The sequence below is a fragment of the Pocillopora verrucosa genome, chromosome 4 (genome assembly GCF_036669915.1).
Source record: "Pocillopora verrucosa isolate sample1 chromosome 4, ASM3666991v2, whole genome shotgun sequence".
NCBI lineage: Eukaryota > Metazoa > Cnidaria > Anthozoa > Scleractinia > Pocilloporidae > Pocillopora > Pocillopora verrucosa.
The window spans coordinates 12,949,255-12,968,507 of record NC_089315.1 but is presented as its reverse complement, the minus strand read 5'-3'; the positions used below and the strand labels follow the sequence as shown (position 1 = coordinate 12,968,507).

At 38.9% G+C, this 19,253-nt stretch overlaps 2 protein-coding genes across 5 annotated transcripts in view; both read left to right on the top strand.

The window, feature by feature from the left end:
* Positions 1-16,059, top strand: part of LOC131795974 (uncharacterized) — a 123,564-nt gene extending 107,505 nt beyond the window's left edge. The window contains exons 2-8 of one of the 3 annotated variants that reach the window (XM_066165289.1): positions 13,515-13,573; positions 14,020-14,206; positions 14,324-14,442; positions 14,537-14,645; positions 14,735-14,847; positions 14,933-15,088; positions 15,588-16,057. In XM_066165289.1, coding sequence (XP_066021386.1) covers positions 14,366-14,442; positions 14,537-14,645; positions 14,735-14,847; positions 14,933-15,077 — 444 coding nt within the window. In that variant the 5' untranslated portion in view covers positions 13,515-13,573; positions 14,020-14,206; positions 14,324-14,365 and the 3' untranslated portion in view covers positions 15,078-15,088; positions 15,588-16,057. Of the gene's footprint in view, positions 1-13,514; positions 13,574-13,728; positions 13,938-14,019; positions 14,207-14,323; positions 14,443-14,536; positions 14,646-14,734; positions 14,848-14,932 lie in introns of those variants that run through there. The other 2 variants (XM_059113615.2, XM_066165288.1) reach the window with 2 other exon arrangements.
* A 106-nt stretch (positions 16,060-16,165) lies between these two features.
* The window catches only part of LOC131795973 (uncharacterized), a 17,728-nt gene continuing 14,640 nt past the window's right edge, over positions 16,166-19,253 (top strand). Inside the window, exons 1-2 of one of the 2 annotated variants that reach the window (XM_066165286.1) lie at positions 16,166-16,248; positions 16,381-16,453. The gene's annotated coding sequence lies outside the window, so the exon portion shown is untranslated. Of the gene's footprint in view, positions 16,249-16,380; positions 16,454-17,926; positions 18,068-19,253 lie in introns of those variants that run through there. The other variant, XM_059113611.2, reaches the window with a different exon arrangement.

Sequence of the window (19,253 nt, the reverse complement as noted above, 5' to 3'; positions counted from 1 at the left end):
GAACACAGTACTACCCAGTTCAAACAGAAAGATTTTAGAGGAATCAGTTATTATACATGATTGCTGCATCAGTTTTAAAGAAAACACTGCTATCGATGCAGGTCCTGTGTAAAAGATAAATTGTAAAAGGCTAGTAAAAAGTTACATTAAAAGAATTATTCAAACAATTGCAAGTTACACGAAAATTAAGTTATATTACATTAAAGGAATTCTAAAAAATAAATGAACCTTTGTAAAAAAAAAAAAGCGCGCTTGGTGCATTCTAAGTTCTAAAATAAGGTCATTACCATTCCTAGTTTTACTTATGTAAAGGAAGTTCGCGCCCATTGTTTCCGCGCATCCTCACTGAGCACGTAATTCATGTCACAACTTCTCACCACATCATACATCAAGCGCGCGCTAAGAAAGAATTACTAGGGAGCATAGGGCTTGTTACCGCTTGCATTAAGAGGTCCTACAGGCGGCGGTAGACCGCCGGTAACCGGCTTCTATTGAAACCCCTGTTTCCGATATATTTAACTAAATTCTATCGACTTCATTTTTTCTATCGATTTTGTTGATTTTGTCAACTGGCTACCTCAGATTTACGATACACCTGGCCACTGAATAGGCTAACATGTGACGTCCTGTGTTGTGTTGTCCGCGCTTGTTGAATTGCAATTCTCAAACTCATTAATAATTCATCAAGTTTAAACAAAGGAAATTATAACCGTGAAGGAGGTTTGGATACCCGGTCTTAATTAGCATAGATTTTGACTATTTTACTTCTCCATTTACTCCTTAGTTTTTGTTTCGACTCAGAAGATATATCAAACACTCGAGACAGTCTTTCATCGGCTATCCAAACACCTCGAATCTCGTCAAAAATACTCCGCTGCGCGTCGTATTTTCAACTCTCTTCTCGGTTCAAAACAAATGAAAGTAGTGAGTGTTCGCATCTTGTTTTTGCCGCAACGCATCTTTCTGGTAATTTTTCCAGATCTGTTTACTTGCAGTCTGAATTCACGTGTTCCTTAATCTACGTCATACCTCCTTTGTTGCGGAAAAGAACTGAGAGAAGACTTAAACCAAGCCGACATGGAGACAATTAGGAAGAATGAAATTATTTTTAAAATCGTGTTTTAATCATATCGGAATAGTTTTTTCTCGCAGACGTTCTTCGGGTGATAAAATAAAATAAATACAATATCTTAATTGAGCACTCCCCCAGTGAGCGCAAATCATAAGCAAATTTTGTCGCTGCCTTCTTCTGGCAAAACAAACCGAATTGGATTGCCGCGGAATTGCTGGCGAATTTAATCGCTGATATCTGACATGGCAGCCGTGTTTCAGACACTACTTTCCTCTGCTTCAAAGACTGTTTTTTATCCCTATATTCTAGTAAAAAAAACCGGACGAAGCGTGAATCGCGCGTTTAGTTTTAATGTATGGTCAGGGGTGAATCCAGGATTTTTTTTAGGAGGGGGTGCACCACTAAGAAATGGCGAAGCTGATTGGTGACTGGACGTAAACACCAGTTGTATTAGAAAGCCGCAGGTCATGTCAGCGAGGGGTGCGCACCCCCTGCACCCTCCCCCTAGATCTGCCCCTGTACAGATATCCGAACGCTGGGCTTCGACCGGGTTGCCGACTAGGCCTGTTCAAAGGCTACTCTGCTATCGTTTCTCTTTTCTCCTTGCCCTCTTAAATCGGTCTATAAGCTGATGAGTTTTTTGCGGTAGACTTCTCTTTTTCGGTTGTAATGTTCCCCTGTAAATTTAAACAGTGTCACATCATTGCGAAAACTTTCCCGGGAGCGGTCAATACTTCTTTGTCGCAAGACTCGCTAGGGGGTTCTGAGTTGCGTTTCACTGGTTGGCTGCATGGCCGAGCTGACAACCGCTTCAGCGAAGTGCGTAAACTCTGATTTTTTTCCGAGGTAGAAAACTCGAGGTTTATTTTTGCGTGCACGATATGTAGATTTATAGAATTTTAATTAAACTTGGCCAAAATATTCGTCAGATATTAGCGCACCAAAGTTTGCGAGGCTTTTACCGACGTCCCAGCGAGTAACAACAATCAGAAAATCTTATATTACCCAAATTCAAAAGGGATTTTCTAAGCAACGGATAGAAATATCGAAAAAGCCTGAGTGATATAGTTCAGTCTGCTCGGATGTCTGCGATAATGCGAAGGCTGGTAATTCAGTTATGGAAAGTACGGTTAGCTTTGCGCTTTAAGGCTGGTGCATGCCTACCAAAACAAAAATGTTAAAATGTATTGATATTTTCGGATTTTACAGTTTATTAGCTTTACAATGATATATATGTTACCGTGGTTTTCTTTAAAGTAGCGCGCACAGAATATTTTCCCGGAAGGCACCCTTGAGGGTCTCCAGTAATCTTAAAACTATGTGTAGGTTTAACTTAAATAACTATAGAAATGGGCAGATGAAAAATAAGTAGTCTTTAGATTGAATACAGACATATGACTACTTAAAAAACGCTACTAGTCAACCTTTGCATTTTGTGTGCCAACGGGAGTGGCAATATACCACAAGTTTATCATCTTCTATTTTTGTGGTGTTTATGCGCTTTTAAACGACTAAATGCATGGTTACATTTCTGTGTTAACGTTTAACCAAGGATTGCGTCCACTGCGACCCTCAGTTGGTCCCAGACAAAACTTAAGGTTTATTTTATATTCTGCAGATGTAGTGGGCGAAAACCAGCGTGTGCAAACTGCCTTAAAGAAAAATAAGGATAGTGTGGCTCGACGTGATAGCGAGAATGAAGACCGCCAGAGTGATGATAGTGTCGAAGAGATCAAGGAACCTGCCCCAAAAAAGTCTAGAGGTATGTAAAAGAATCTGTTCTTGTGCACAACTTTTGCATAATTGCTACATGTGAGTTCGTTGTATTTCCGAAGACATTGTTAAAAAAAGAGATTGCGTAACGGTACCCGCGGGTGACAGTTTAAAATCGTTAAAGTGTACGTACGGAAAGATAAACAACAGGCGAAAGAGTGTTAATTTTTCCGCTTTTCATCGCGCGCAAAATGGCATGGCTTCATGTAAGACTAGTGCGCTCAAATAAAGGGCATGCATATTGCTCCCGTCAGCGGTTTCAAAAACCAATTTAATTTATAGGAGAGAAACACATCCACGGCCAAATATTTTTAAAAGAATGTAAGACGGCGGGTATTTTTGAAAAAGAAAAACATTTTCCTACAGATGTTCAATCGGAACAAAAGTTGGGTCATACTGCAGATTTTGAGTTAAAAGCTGTTGAAACTGTTAAGATTGTTAGGGCCCAGTCCCCTTAAATACTCAGTTGTTTAGTTTGGCTATTTATTAACCTCTGTATTGTCGCAAATGTCGCATATCCGTGAGGTTTTGGCCGTAGAATATCGTATTTGAAGTGTACTAAAGAGTTTAAAAGTCGGGCCCTTCTTAGGTCCGTAACCCCTCAAGACTGTAGCAAGCCGCCACCGCCAATTTAATGTCATTCTGTTTCTAAGGACTAATTACAGGCCTCAACCTTAGTGGCCACCACGAAAGGTATGAGGGTGTCCTGGACATCTTGGCAAAGAAGAAGTGCTCCCTTACCAAGGCAATGAGGGAATATGGTGTGCCTAGGAACACTTTAAGAGACTACATAGGAATATGTGAGTTAAAGATAATTGACCCTGACAAGTACGAAACAGTTGTACAGCAGGAATCGGGAAAAAGCGGCAAAGCGTCGGTTAAATGCATTGAAAAGAGTTGTCGGTTAGCCTTGAAAGAGTATCGGGCTCAAGCTAACAAGATGAAAGGAGAAGGCAAACTGCTGCCTTTCTACCCTAAAGAGGATTTTTACAATACAAAAGATTAGTTGAGATGAGCTTAAAACCGGTAGTTTCTTGCGTTCTTTACCACATAGCAGTTTAGATCAAATAAGCTGTACCATTTGCTTTTGGTTTCGTTAATGTTAGACTGGTTGAGTTGGATGTTTACGTCAAACGAAAAAAGGCTGCTTAGCTGCTTCGCGTACATATGTCCACTATATTGTGATAATTTGCGTTACAATGTTAATTTAAAAAGCACTTTTCGCTGACATTTTTTCCCAATATTTGCCGTAAATAGTTAACACGAGGCAAATGTTAAATGTTGAAAAGAAAATAATATGATAGCACACGACTAATGCATCACAACAAAAAATCCCAGTCACGTTTTCCATCATCGTAAAACCTTATACTCTTTACGTTAAAGACAACGAAGAACAAAATTGTCACGTGGTCATGCCTGTCGTTTGTCTCTTACCCTAAACGTCAGCTTAACATTAACCTATGTTTAGAGGAGAAATACGTAAATCTTTCCTTGGAAAACTTTTTTTTTACTTTTCTTTTCTTAGATCCTATTTACTAACAAATTAACTGTCCCATCCAGTGGCATAATCGGTTTCTGGCAAATTTCAAATATTGTTTCCACTATAAAACAAATTCTTAGCATGACCTAGCACCGTTAATTTCTGTTCATATGTAGTCCAACTGAAAAGTATCATTATTGTCCATCTGGTCACGTTGATTTGTAACAAATTCAAGGGAATGAGCCGCTCGTTTCCTTGAAGTCGTTACAAATCAACGTGATCAGATGGACAATAAGTAAAAAACTTCTTTTGTCGTATATCTAAATTTCCAGCTGAAAGTAATAGGATTTATGGCCCAGTTCTAAATTTCAAATTAAAGGACCAGGCACTTTCAACTTTCAAGCAACAGGATGTTCAGTTTTCAAAGAGCAGGTCTAGGTTATGAAGTAATTCACCAGATCACTGATTCACTTGCTGGAATCAGTTGCAATTGTCATACATTATTGTCTAGTAAAAATAAATTTATCCTTTCTATTTCCTTTATTGCGTTGAGAGGGTGCCATGGGTCAAAACAACAGCAAAACGTACAACAAAATCAGCATAATCTTATTGTTTATGCCTTTCCTAAGCATGATGACCATCAGATTGCTACGAAAAATTATAAGCAATAAGTATGCACTAAGATTGATAGTACATTATCTCATTGTTTGTGTGTTAATTAAGTTTGCTGAAGAGTAAAAAATAAAACAAAGTCAGATTTTGTTTTTTTTCTATTTTATTTTGTTAATTGTCCATTGTTAATTAAGTTTGCTGAAGAGGAAAAAATAAACGAAAATGAGAGATTGTTTTTTCTGTTTTATTTTGTTAATTTTCCACAAAAAAAAATTAAAAGCGGGATCCATCCACAACAGCGTTAATCAATTGCTGTGGGCCATTGGGGTTTCTCGCGTTTTCTTTCTCCATAAACGACCGATACTCGGTGAGGTATCCCTGATGTGCACTACTATATCGGCATGTTGGCAGATTTAGAGATATACTGTCAACCTTGTATGGTGTTGGTGTGTATTCGCCGAATTGTATGAACCTATACATATCCACCGAAACATCTGTCTGCCGACCGAAATATCGGTCGATATATTGTTTGATGTATCGACCGATATATCGACCGATACTAGACACTATCTACCGATATATCGACCGATACTATCGACCGACATATCGACCCATACTAGATACTGTCGACCGATACTAAATACTATCGACCGATGTATCGACTAATCTATCGGTAGATATATCGACCGATACTAGAACATTTACCTATCGGTCGCGTGTCGGTCGAGTATCGACCGATGTAAAGTACCGGTGAAGCATCGGTGAAATATCGGTGAAGAATCGGTCAAGTATCGGTGAACCTCCAAGTATATCGACCGATAGGAGTATCGGTCGAATTTTTGCGGGCGAATTTTTGCGCCTAACAGCTACTTTTTTGGTCGTTTTAGGGCAAAAATTGATTCCGTTGAGACCCTTTATAAAAGACGCCGAAAATACTAGTCTTACTCAGGCAAAAAAGTTTTTTTCATCAAAGAAATGGACATGAATATGTATTAATCTTTAAAAGAAATAAAAAAGCACTCAAATCAGGAAAGGAAAAAAATAAATTCCGAGTACGAGTTCATTTTATGCAGAAAGACAGACAAAATATGAGGCACTATGAACGGAACGTCTTATACAATGGGCGACCCATAGATCTCCGTTTGATTTCGAGCGTTTCCGTCCTATTTCGGACACTGGTTAGGTTAAATTCTGACACGTTCGTACGACTTCGGACACTTTCGTATAGGGTCCGTCTGAGTTCGATTGGTCTCTTCAAATTTCGAACCCTTCCTTTTAATTTCGGACCCTTCCATCCGTTTTTTAACTTCGGACAGTTCTGTCCGCTTTCAGACGCCTCCGTTAGATTTTGAACAGTCGCGTCCGATTTCAACCGATTCCATCAATTTCGGGTATTTTCGTCCGGTTTCGGATGCTGGCACTGTCTCATTAACTCCGGACAATTTTGCCATTTTTACTGGGATACCTGTGGTAGCCCAGTCATAAAATGCCTTTGTTTTTTTGTCTTTTTTTTACTGGGATACCTGTGGTAGCCCAGTCATAAAATGCCTTTGTTTTTTTGTCTTTTTTTTTTTTTTTTCCTCCGCCACAAAATGGAAAAATTGCGCAATAGTACCCAGTGGTCATTGGGCCCTCAACACCATGACAACTAACTGTGATCCAATGAGGGTGAAGGTGTTCACATGCTGATCACGTGTTATCTTGATGATGATTGACGTTGTCATGCACGGACAGGTCCGGGTCACATGACGAGCACGAGATTTTTGCTTAGAAAACTCTTTTGTCGGTCGTTTTATATTTCAACGTGTTTGGATTATGATCACCTAAAGCATTATAGCGCAAACGCACGAAATACTTACGGACGCATACACAAGTCGTATTGTTCGCGGCCAATCCACACTAAAAGATGTTATTGAGCGGTAATTTTGGACCGGATTGAGTCGCGAACTGTGTATCCGTTGTAGTTTCTGGTGATTTCTGCCGTTTTAAGCTTGCTTTACCATCACTGTTATTCACATCATCTACTTTTATTACGTTGGTAAAATCTGTACAGACATCACACAAACCAACTCTTGCACAAAGTATGAAGACTATATTGAAGGCTTGAAATTATATTACGATCGATTTTCATCAAGAAATGGGCCAGGAATTTTCCACAATAGTGCAAATAATCGTGAGGACTGATCGAGGAAAAGCGATTGCGTGACGCTCGGTAAGCTGTGAGATGACATGTTATTATTTACCAGACGTAAAAACTCTTCAGATTCTCAGTCTGCATTTTGTACCCACTCTGTAGTCTGCAGTCTATATTTTGTATCCGATCTGCTGTCTGCATTTTGTACTAATAGGTATCTGTGGCACCAATACAGTTTATTTTTGGTTACATTTATTCGCACAACACACATAATCTACCACAAAATACCTGTGTGTGAGGTAATTTGACATTTTCGTTCTTTTTTGTAAGAATGTAGACCACAAGTAATCCACCCACCCTACAAAAAATAACTCTTGCATGCATAGCATGCCTATGTTTTGAAATAGGTGTATGCCCTTAGCCAGACTTGAGCTCACTATTTCAGTATACTAATCCGACACCCGTAGTATCACTACACTTGATTCCAAGGATCCAGTACCATCCAGGTATCCCAGTTACCCTGCTCACAGGGTCTAGTTACTGGGATGCCTGTGGAAGCCCAGTCATAAAATGCCTTTGTTTTTTTGTCTTTTTTTTACTGGGATACCTGTGGTAGCCCAGTCATAAAATGCCTTTGTTTTTTTGTCGTCTTTTTTTACTGGGATACCTGTGGTAGCCCAGTCATAAAATGCCTCTGTTTTTTTGTCGTCTTTTTTTTTTTTTTTTTCCTCCGCCACAAAATGGAAAAATTGCGCAATAGTACCCAGAGGTCATTGGGGCCCTCAACACCATGACAACTAACTGTGATCCAATGATGTGTTCACATGCTGACCACGCGTGTTATCCCTCGACACCATGACAACTAACTGAGATCCAATGAGGTGTTCACATGCTGATCACGCGTGTTATCTTGATGATGATTGGCGTTGTCATGCACAAACAGGGCCGGGTCACATGACGAATCACGAGATTTTTGCTTATAAAATTCTTTGGTCAGTTATTTTGTATTCCAACGTATTTGGATTGCGATCTCCTGGAGCATTATGGCGCAAACGCGCAAAATACTTACAGACGCATATACAAGTCATATAAATCGCGGCTAATCCACACTGAAAGATGTTATTGAGCGGTAATTTTGGAACGGATTGAGTCGCGAACGCTTGAAAGCCATGAAAGCCTTGAATGCCTTGTATGCTAAGTATGCCAATGTCTTAGTTGAAAAACGTTCACTTGTTGTAAAAAGCAAAATCTGAAATCTGAAACCAAACTGCATATACTCTATGCAATCTATTGAACAACACTACTACCGTGAGACTGAAGAACATAACTATAGTGGATGCAAACTGCGTGTGAAGAAAGACGACATGTTGGATTCACTTGATGACAAGAAACGTGGCTACGATAACAGTACGAATGGTATTAATTTCACGATCAGAAAGGTGAATCTTATGTTTGTTTTCATTGTAGTTGTATGGATATTCTTTTTTAATAAATGCGTGATCCAAAACCCTGTGTTTTTTGTGTATAATGTTATTATGTTAAATATTGTTTACGCAATTGTCTTGTCACACGCGGCCTAAGCTCACGTCTCGAGAAAAAGCCAACGATTAATTCATGAACGCGTCACGCGTTGTGTGACTCGGTGTTAAGTTACGAGAGGAACTGCACGTTATAAGGAGTAGTATAGGGAACGAATTATGGTCGATTTACAACGACACATATTTCGAAATATGAACATTTTTCTCGTAAAATCAATAAAACTTACTCATATCCTGTGTATCCGTTGTATTTTCTGGCGCTTTCTGCCGTTTTAAGCTTGCTTTACCATCACTGTTATTCACGTCATCTACTTTTATTACGTTGGTAAAATCTGTACAGACATCACACCAACCAACTCGCGTGCAAAGTAAGAAGACTATGTTGAAGGCTTGAAATTATATTACGATCGATTTTCATCAAGAAATGGGCCAGGAATTTTCCACAATAGTGCAAATAATCGTGAAGGCTGATCGCGGAAAAGCGATTGCGTGACGCTCGGTAAGCTGTAAGATGACATGTTATTATATACCAGACGTAATACAAAAAATAACTCTTGCATGCATAGCATGCCTATGTTTTGAGACAGGTGTATGCCCTTGGCCAGACTTGAGCTCACTATTTCAGTATACTATTCCGACACGCGTAGTATCACTACACTTGATTCCACGGATCCAGTACCATCCAGGTATCCCAGTTACCCTGCTCACAGGGTCTAGTTTTTTTTGGTTTTTTCCTCCGCCACAAAATGGAAAAATTGCGCAATAGTACCCAGAGGTCATTGGGCCTCAGCACCTCAGCACCATGACAACTAACTGTGATCCAATGAGGTGTTCACATGCTGATCACGCGTGCTATCTTGATGATGATTGACGTTGTCATGCACGGACAGGGCCGGGTCACATGACGAACACGAGATTTTTGCCCATTAAACTATTTTGTCAGTCGTTTTGTATTTCAACGTAGTTAGATTACGATCATCTGGAGCATTATGGGGCAAACGCTCAAAATACTTATAGACGCATACACAAGTCGTATTGTTCGCGGCCAATCCACACAAAAAGATGTTATTGAGCGGTAATTTTGGATCGGACATAATCGCGAACGCTTGAAAGCCATGAAAGCATTGAATGCCTTGTATGTCTTGTATGCTAAGTATGCCAATGTCTTAGTTGAAAACGTAAACTCGTTGTAAAAAGCAAAATCTGAAATCTGAAACCAAACTGCATATACTCTATGCAATCTATTGAACAACACTACCACCGTGAGACTGAAGAACAAAACTCAAATGGATGCAAACTGCTAGTGAAGAAAGACGCCATGTTAGATTCACTTGATGCCAGGGAACGTAGCTACGATAACAGTGTGAATGGTATTAATTTCACGATCAGAAAGGTGAATCTTATGTTTGTTTTCATTGTAGTTGTATGGATATTCTTTTTTAATAAATACATGATCCAAAATCCCGTGTTTTTTCTGTATAATGTTATTATGTCAAGTATTGTTTACGCAATTGTCTTGTCACAGGCGACCCAAGGTCACGTTTCGAGAAAGAGCCAACGATTAATTCACGAACGCGTCACGCGTTGTGTGACTCAGAGTAAGTTATTCTTGGAACCGTTGAAAATTTGAACACGTTATAAGGAATAGTATAGGGAACGAAATATGGTCGATTTACAACGATAAATATTTCGAAATATGAAGATTTTTCTCGAAAAATCAATAAAACTTACTCCTAACCTGTGTATCCGTTGTAGTTTCTGGCGATTGTTGCCGTTTTAAGCTTGCTTTACCATCACTATTATTCACGTCATCTACTTTTATTACATTGGTAAAATCTGTACAGACATCACACCAACCAACTCGCGCGCAAAGTAAGAAGACTATGTTGAAGGCTTGAAATTATATTACGATCGATTTTCATCAAGAAATGGGCCAGGAATTTTCCACAATAGTGCAAATAATCGTGAAGGCTGATCGCGGAAAAGCGATTGCGTGACGCTCGGTAAGCTGTAAGATGACATGTTATTATATATCAGACGTAAAAACTCTTCAGATTCTCAGTCTGCATTTTGTACCCACTCTGCAGTCTATATTTTGTATCCGGTCTGCAGTCTGCTGTCTACATTTTGTACTAACAGGTATCCGTGGCACAAATACAGTTTATTTTTGGTTACATTTATTCGCACAACACACATAATCTACCACAAAATACCTGTGTGTGAGGTAATTCGACATTTTCATTCTTTCCCGCGTTAATAATCTTCTTTCCTTTTGTAAGAATGTAGACCACTTACAATGTTTCAAGTAATCCACCCACCCTAGAAAAAATAACCCTTGCATGCATAGCATGCCTATGTTTTGAGACAGGTGTATGCCCTTGGCCAGACTTGAGCTCACTATTTCAGTATACTAGTCCGACACGCGTAGTATCACTACACTTGATTCCACGGATCCAGTACCATCCAGGTATCCCAGTTACCCTGCTCACAGGGTCTAGTTTTTTTTTTTTTCCTCCGCCACAAAATGGAAAAATTGCGCAATAGTACCCAGAGGTCATTGGGCCCTCAATACCATGACAACTAACTGTGATCCAATGAGGTGTTCACATACTGATCACGCGTGTTATCCCTCAACTCCATGACAACTAACTGTGATCCAATGAGGTGTTCACATGCTGATCACGCGTGTTATCTTGATGATGATTGACGTTGTCATGCACAGACAGGGCCGGGTCACATGACAAACACGAGATTTTGCTTATAAAACTCTTAGGTCAGTTGTTTTGTATTTCAACGTATTTGGATTGCGATCTCCTGGAGCATTATAGCGCAAACGCGCAAAATACTTACAGACGCATATACAAGTCGTATTAATCGCGGCTAATCCACACTGAAAGATGTTATTGAGCGGTAATTTTGGAACGGATTGAGTCGCGAACGCTTGAAAGCCATGAAAGCCTTGAATGCCTTGTATGCTAAGTATGCCAATGTCTCAGTTGAAAAATGTTCACTTGTTGTAAAAAGCAAAATCTGAAATCTGAAACCAAACTGCATATACTCTATGCAATCTATTGAACAACGCTACTACCGTGAGACTGAAGAACATAGCTATAAGGGATGCAAACTGCTTGTGAAGAAAGACGACATGTTGGATTCACTTGATGGCAAGGAACGCAGCTACGATAACAGTACGAATGGTATTAATTTCACGATCAGAAAGGTGAATCTTACGTTTGTTTTCATTGTAGTTGTATGGATATTCTTTTTTAATAAATGCGTGATCCAAAACCCTGTGTTTTTTTGTGTATAATGTTGTTATGTTAAATATTGTTTACGCAATTGTCTTGTCACAAGCGGCCCAAGCTCACGTCTCGAGAAAAAGCCAACGATTAATTTATGAACGCGTCACGCGTTGTGTGACTCGGTGTTAAGTTACGAGAGGAACTGCACGTTATAAGGAATAGTACAGGGAACGAAGTATGGTCGATTTACAACGATACATATTTCGAAATATGAACATTTTTCTCGTAAAGTCAATAAAAATTACTCATACCCTGTGTATCCGTTGTATTTTCTGGCGATTTCTGCCGTTTTAAGCTTGCTTTACCATCACTGTTGTTCACATCATCTACTTTTATTACGTTGATAAAATCTGTACAGACATCACACCAAGCAACTCGCGCGCAAAGTAATATGACTATATTGAAGGCTTTAAATAATATTGCGATCGATTTTCATCAAGAAATGGGCCAGGAATATTCCTCAATACTGCAAATAATCGTGAAGGCGGATCGCAGAAAAGCGATTGCGTGACGCTCGGTAAGCTGTAAGATGACATGTTATTATTTACCTGACGTAAAAACTCTTCAGATTCTTAGTCTGCATTTTGTACCCACTCTGCAGTCTGCAGTCTATATTTTGTATCCGGTCTGCAGTCTGCTGTCTGCATTTTGTACTAACAGGTATCTGTGACACCAATACAGTTTATTTTTGGTTACATTTATTCGCAAAACACACGTAATCTACCACAAAATACCTGTGAGTGAGGTAATTTGACATTTTCGTTCTTTCCCACATTAATATTCTTCTCTCCTTTTGTAAGAATGTAGACGTCACTCACAATGTTTCAAGTAATCCACCCACCCTACAAAAAAGGAACTCTTGCACGCATAGCATGCCTATGTTTTGAAATAGGTGTATGCCCTTGGCCAGACTTGAGCGCACTATTTCAGTATACTAGTCCGACACCCGTAGTATCAGTACACTTGATTCCAAAGATCCAGTACCATCCAGGTATCCCAGTTACCCTGCTCACAGGGTCTAGTTTTTTTTTTTTCCTCCGCCACAAAATGGAAAAATTGCGCAATAGTACCCAGAGGTCACTGGGCCCTCAACACCATGACAACTAACTGTGATCCAATGAGGTGTTCACATGCTGATCACGCGTGCTATCTTGATGATGATTGACGTTGTCATGCATGGACAGGGCCGGGTCACATGACGAACACGAGATTTTTGCCCATAAAATTCTTTTGTTAGTCGTTTTGTATTTCAACGTGTTTGGATTACGATCATCTGGAGCATTATGGCGCAAACGCTCAAAATACTTATAGACGCATACACAAGTCGTATTGTTCGCGGCCAATCCACACAAAAAGATGTTATTGAGCGGTAATTTTGGAACGGACTGAATCGCGAACGCTTGAAAGCCATGAAAGCATTGAATGCCTTCTATGTCTTGTATGCTAAGTATGCCAATGTCTTAGTTGAAAACGTTAACTCGTTGTATAAAGCAAAATCTGAAATCTGAAACCAAACTGCATATACTCTATGCAATCTATTGAACTACACTACTACCGTGAGACTGAAGAACAAAATTCAAATGGATGCAAACTGCTTGTGAAGGGGAGTTACTACATCACGGGCGACGAGCGAGGATAGAAAAAACGACCCAAATATGAGCGGTCAGCGGTGAAACAGCTTTTATACTTCATATAGAGACATATAATTTGTTGTTCCAGAGACAATCGTGTTGTAAAGCCGAAATGTTAACAGTTTACTTCACAGTTTAAGAAATTTTTCAAAAATGTTGATTGAACTCATATCTTTTACTGCTTTAATAAACAATGGAGGCTTCGAAGAGGGAGTCAGTGGCATTCGGAAAGGCACCAAGAATAATTATATATATGGTTTGTAGCTAGCTGCGTGACGTGCGTGACGAAAAAAAAGTATCATGATTTCCGGTTGATCCATCCAGAGGTTGCGAAAAGAAATATAAACTTTAACAGTGCAATAGCGGGATTTCAGCCTGGTTGGCTTGTGGACAAGGTGCTTTTTTTTTATTAACATAGAGTGTCTTCTCCATACAACTTTCCTCCATGAAATGCTCTCCTTTTTCATTTTTTCAAAGGTTATCGAAGCAGTTCTGTGGCGCCTGACCTTAATCCACCGAGATATTTTTGTGGCAGACAAAACTATGGCTGAAATGGTAAAGCGACATTCCAGCACTCGCTTGCTTTGGTCAGGAGAGAACTTTACCCAGATTTCTAAAATATTTATACCCATGAACAAGTCTGGGAAATCACTGGACACTTCTGGTTAGGACCTCACGATAATAATCTTTTTTAATATAAACGCACTTTAATCAAGAACCTTTTAACTGGACTTTGCATTATAAATAAATCTTTAAGCGCTCTCTTGCTTATGTTTTAAAGGTTCTGGGTCGAAAGCAGAAAACCAGATATTATTTCGATCCCATGAATGGGCGTGTACACACCATTTTGAGCAACTCAGTTCCTAAGAGCAAACTGATAGAACTGATCGATGACATCAGGTGAAATATTTTCAACTCAATGTTTTCCTTTTTATTTTGATGCATGCAGACAAAACATACTTATGTAATTGCTGTATTTTATTTGACTCTGCAGTGCCGTTGCTGATCTCAAAACGGGATGGAATTGCAAGTCATGGCTATGTGTTGAACCACTACATTACACACAGACCGATAGCTATAACTGTGGTGTGATTGTATGTCTTGTGAGTAGCATAATCACTTGCTAAAGCTCACTTTAATAGGACTGCTTCCTGGTTTCGAATGTATTAAATTTCTCTTTGTTTGTTTTAAGTTTGCTCGGTGTTTGTGTGAGGGGTTGAATATCAATGGAAGTTACGATGTGGACATGGAAAGGGAAAGAATAACGTCTGTCATATTTGGCTCGTGTTATGATGACCTTGATTGGTAAGTTTTGATGGTGTCAAATACCATTGTTTCTTAAACGTCGCAACACTCTCTTTGACGTCCCATATCTTTTGTTCAATTATAGGAGAAATACCGCGGTCTGTAAGATTTGCAAAGACGACGATGGAGAAGATTGGCTTGGGTGCGATAGCTGTGGCCAGTTTTTCCATGCAAGTTGTCTGGATGTGCCTTTCGCAGAGACGCTTACGCAACATTTCACCTGCCCTTAGGGTGGCTTCTTGTCAGTACAAGTAGAGTTTAAATTTTAAAGCTGACTATAACAATGAACCAGATGATGAACTTAATGTCATGTACAGACCTTAATTTGTAAGATAAGAAATACAGTCCTTGGTAGTAGATAGATTTTCACGAGCGTCAATGGTGCAGAATCGTAACTTGATGGAACCAACAGTGGACAACATCCCAGAATTCAAACTTTGTGATTTTTTTCTCGGCTTAAACGCTAAGTCAGTTGTTCAATTGAATAGGAAGAAAAACATTTCAAACGGAAAACAGAATTATTTGCACGTGTGGATCTTTTGAGAAAACGTCTCCTAAACGAGTGGTCTTGATTATAAATATTTAAGGAATGGTAAATACATTAGCCTTAACATGGCTGTTTCTCGAAGCTCAGTGTTTTCCTACTTGCCTTTTTTCCACGTGAATTGGGGGTGATTGAATAGATATAATGTGCAGTAAAAGAACTTCAGCTGATAGAAATTTTAAATTTCTCATCTTAGGTTGCGGATACAAAATTCAAGTGAAAAGGAAGCCAACTGTGATTAATGCTTTGAACAAGTCAAGATACCTTTTTTTCGTCACACAACAAGTTACATAACGTTAATATCATTCTTCTTGATGCCTTTCCCGGTGTCACCAATGCCTTCTCCGATGCTTCCGTTGGTTAATAGAGCATTAAAAGTATTGTTCCAGTTAAAGCTTGAGGAAAATTGTTTTATTTTTTTAAGTAGCGAAGTGTAACTTGGTAACATTTCGGCTTTACAACACGATTGTTTTCTGCAACTACAAAACGTACATTTAATTCTTCTTGGTACTTTTCGGATGCCACCGATGCCTTCACTGTTTATTAAAGCAGTAAAAGATATATGTACAATCAACACTTTTGAATTGCTTAACATTTTATTTAGCGAAGTAGACTGTTTACACTTCGGCTTTACAACACGATTGTTTCCTGATACTACAAATGATCTGTCTATATATGAAGTATTAAAGTTGTTTTACCGCTGACCACTCGTATTTGGGTCGTTTTTTCTATCCCCGCTCGTCGCCCGTGATGTAGTAACTCCCCTTGTGAAGAAAGACGCCATGTTGGATTCACTTGATGCCAGGGAACGTAGCTACGATAACAGTGCGAATGGTATTAATTTCACGATCAGAAAGGTGAATCTTATATTTGTTTTCATTGTAGTTGTATGGATATTCTTTTTTAATAAATACATGATCCAAAATCCCGTGTTTTTTCTGTATAATGTTTTTATGTCAAGTATTGTTTACTCAATTGTCTTGTCACAGGCAACCCAAGGTCACGTCTCGAGAAAAAGCCAACGATTAATTCACGAACGCGTCACGCGTTGTGTGACTCAGAGTAAGTTATGCTAGGAACCGTTGAAAATTTGAACACGTTATAAGGAATAGGGAACGAAATATGGTCGATTTACAACGATAAATATTTCGAAATATGAAGATTTTTCTCGTAAAATCGATAAAACTTACTCATACCCTGTGTATCCGTTGTAGTTTCTGGCGATTGTTGCCGTTTTAAGCTTGCTTTACCATCACTATTATTCACGTCATCTACTTTTATTACATTGGTAAAAAATCTGTACAGACATCACACCAACCAACTATGTTGAAGGCTTGAAATTATATTACGATCGATTTTCATCAAGAAATGGGCCAGGAATTTTCCACAATAGTGCAAATAATCGTGAAGGCTGATCGCGGAAAAGCGATTGCGTGACGCTCGGTAAGCTGTAAGATGACATGTTATTATATACCAGACGTAAAAACTCTTCAGATTCTCAGTCTGCACTTTGTACCCACTCTGCAGTCTATATTTTGTATCCGGTCTGCAGTCTGCTGTCTACATTTTGTACTAACAGGTATCTGTGGCACCAATACAGTTTATTTTTGGTTACATTTATTCGCACAACACACATAACCTACCACAAAATACCTGTGTGAGGTAATTCGACATTTTCATTTTTTCCCGCGTTAATAATCTTCTTTCCTTTTGTAATATTGTAGTAGACTTACAATTAATCAAGTAATCCACCCACCCTACAAAAAATAACTCTTGCGTGCATAGCATGCCTATGTTTTGAGACAGGTGTATGCTCTTGGCCAGACTTGAGCTCACTATTTCAGTATACTAGTCCGACACGCGTAGTATCACTACACTTGATTCCACGGATCCAGTACCATCCAGGTATCCCAGTTACCCTGCTCACAGGGTCTAGTTCTCCACAAATTCCTCACTTTCTTTGATATGAAATTTCATCATAAATTCACTTTCTGCCGCGGAGGTAATTTGTGTTCTCTCACAGTAGAATTAATGGTCAAATATTTACTGACAATGCATCAGCGAAAAGACGTTTCGTCAAAGTCATTTAATCACCCTGCTGTTAGAAATAATTATTGTACAGACATCTTTATTATAGAATCTTGCACGAAACAGGTTGTGAAACCAAAGAAACTCAATTTTTTCCTATCAAAGATAAAAAATAGCTCGAAGGAAGCGTTTTAGTTTGAAGTTAACTGAAATTTTTTAACAAGTTTTCTCTTTCCAACACTTTTGCCAAAAATGTTTATATTTCTAAACTCTCCTTTTTTTAAATAAAAAGCTCCTTGCAGGTGCTATCTTGAATTAACGAGGCTGCAAAATTACCACAGATCTAATTTTGGAATAAACTTTAAGCCAACTGTTAGCCAGTAGAAATAGGGGTTCAGTGCAATTAGTTAATCATTATGATGATTAACAATTAGTTACTCATTATGATGCGAAGTACAGACGAAGCTATCTCATTCGATTGCGATCCAATTAAGGGTAGTAGTTACGACAGCCCCACATTAAGAACCAGCAAGAAAAACATCGCTTAAATCCAGAGAGGATATTACCGGCCTATTTAATGCTGAAACGCATTGGAAACGTTTGTAGTCGGGATTGGACGAGCAAAGGAAACGAATTTTCTTCTTATAGGTAAGAATCAGTCCAAACTATACTTATGTACAATTATGGGTAAATTTGCCTGAAGAGCGCGTTAACAGGTCAACTTATCAACTCCTGTTGCGCAAAGCATTTTCTGAAGCACTGCGATATTCTCTATGCGTCGAAAGTTACACTTATCTCAAGTGATTCCTTTTCAAACAGCTGTAGCCAACATGCAAATTTAAAAATATGGTTAAAATGCTTCAATTCTAGGCGTACTTAAAATTGGACTTTCAAAAGTTGTTTGATTTGCGAGGAAATAGAGAAAGAAAGTAGAAAATATCGCAAGGTTATTTCTCACTTTCAGCTGAAGCTCCAGTTTGTTTGAATGAGGATCCACTAGATTGTTAAAACAACACTTTAGCACTTTTTGTTTTTAAATAATAATTTACAAGTAAACAAGGATTAAAGAATAGGCACCTTTGTGCAATAAATAATAGATGGCTTAGTTCAAACGTGAAGTAAATTAAAAACGAGACATATCCACCCCTTCTTAATTTTCTGATCATCAATGCATCAAGAGATTCTATTCAGCATATGTTATGCTCAAAGCGAGAATGCTCCTTGTTATGATCAGTTCGGTGAAACTAAGTGAAACAAAGACAAATTTTCCTTTGAGTCAAATCCCTGAGAAAAAATTAATTTATTGGCATGGGAAATTCTAGATTCTCACTGGTTGTAAGCCTTTTTGACCTGAAGAAGATGATTCGCGAAAGGATATGGTTTATTTCTTTGCATTATCGGAATGGACCAGTCTCTAATATTAAGAAATCCGCGGTTGAAGATAGTGGGGAAGAGGGGAGAAGGGGAAACCTGATGATATTTTTGGAAAAGATGCCTCCAGATTCCCATGTAACCTTCCTACAAATGCACCTGTTTTATAGTAGTCTAAGTTAAGTCTTTTTCCTCCCTCGTTAAGTACGCTAATTGGTTTGTCTTTTTTCGTCAAATCATCTTGGCGTAGCCTTAGGTGATGGCTTAAGAGAGTGTCTCTGTAAGAGCGGTCCGGTCGATTTTGCTTGTAACACGGATTTCACTCATTTCTTGTGTGTTGTAAGACATTCATGTAACTATACCAAGGCTGTGCTCTAGCGGCGCCCGGTCGCCTCAGGCGACTAACATTTGGTCTCGGGCGACTGGAAAAGAAAAGCGGTCGCCCGTCCGGGCGCATAGATTT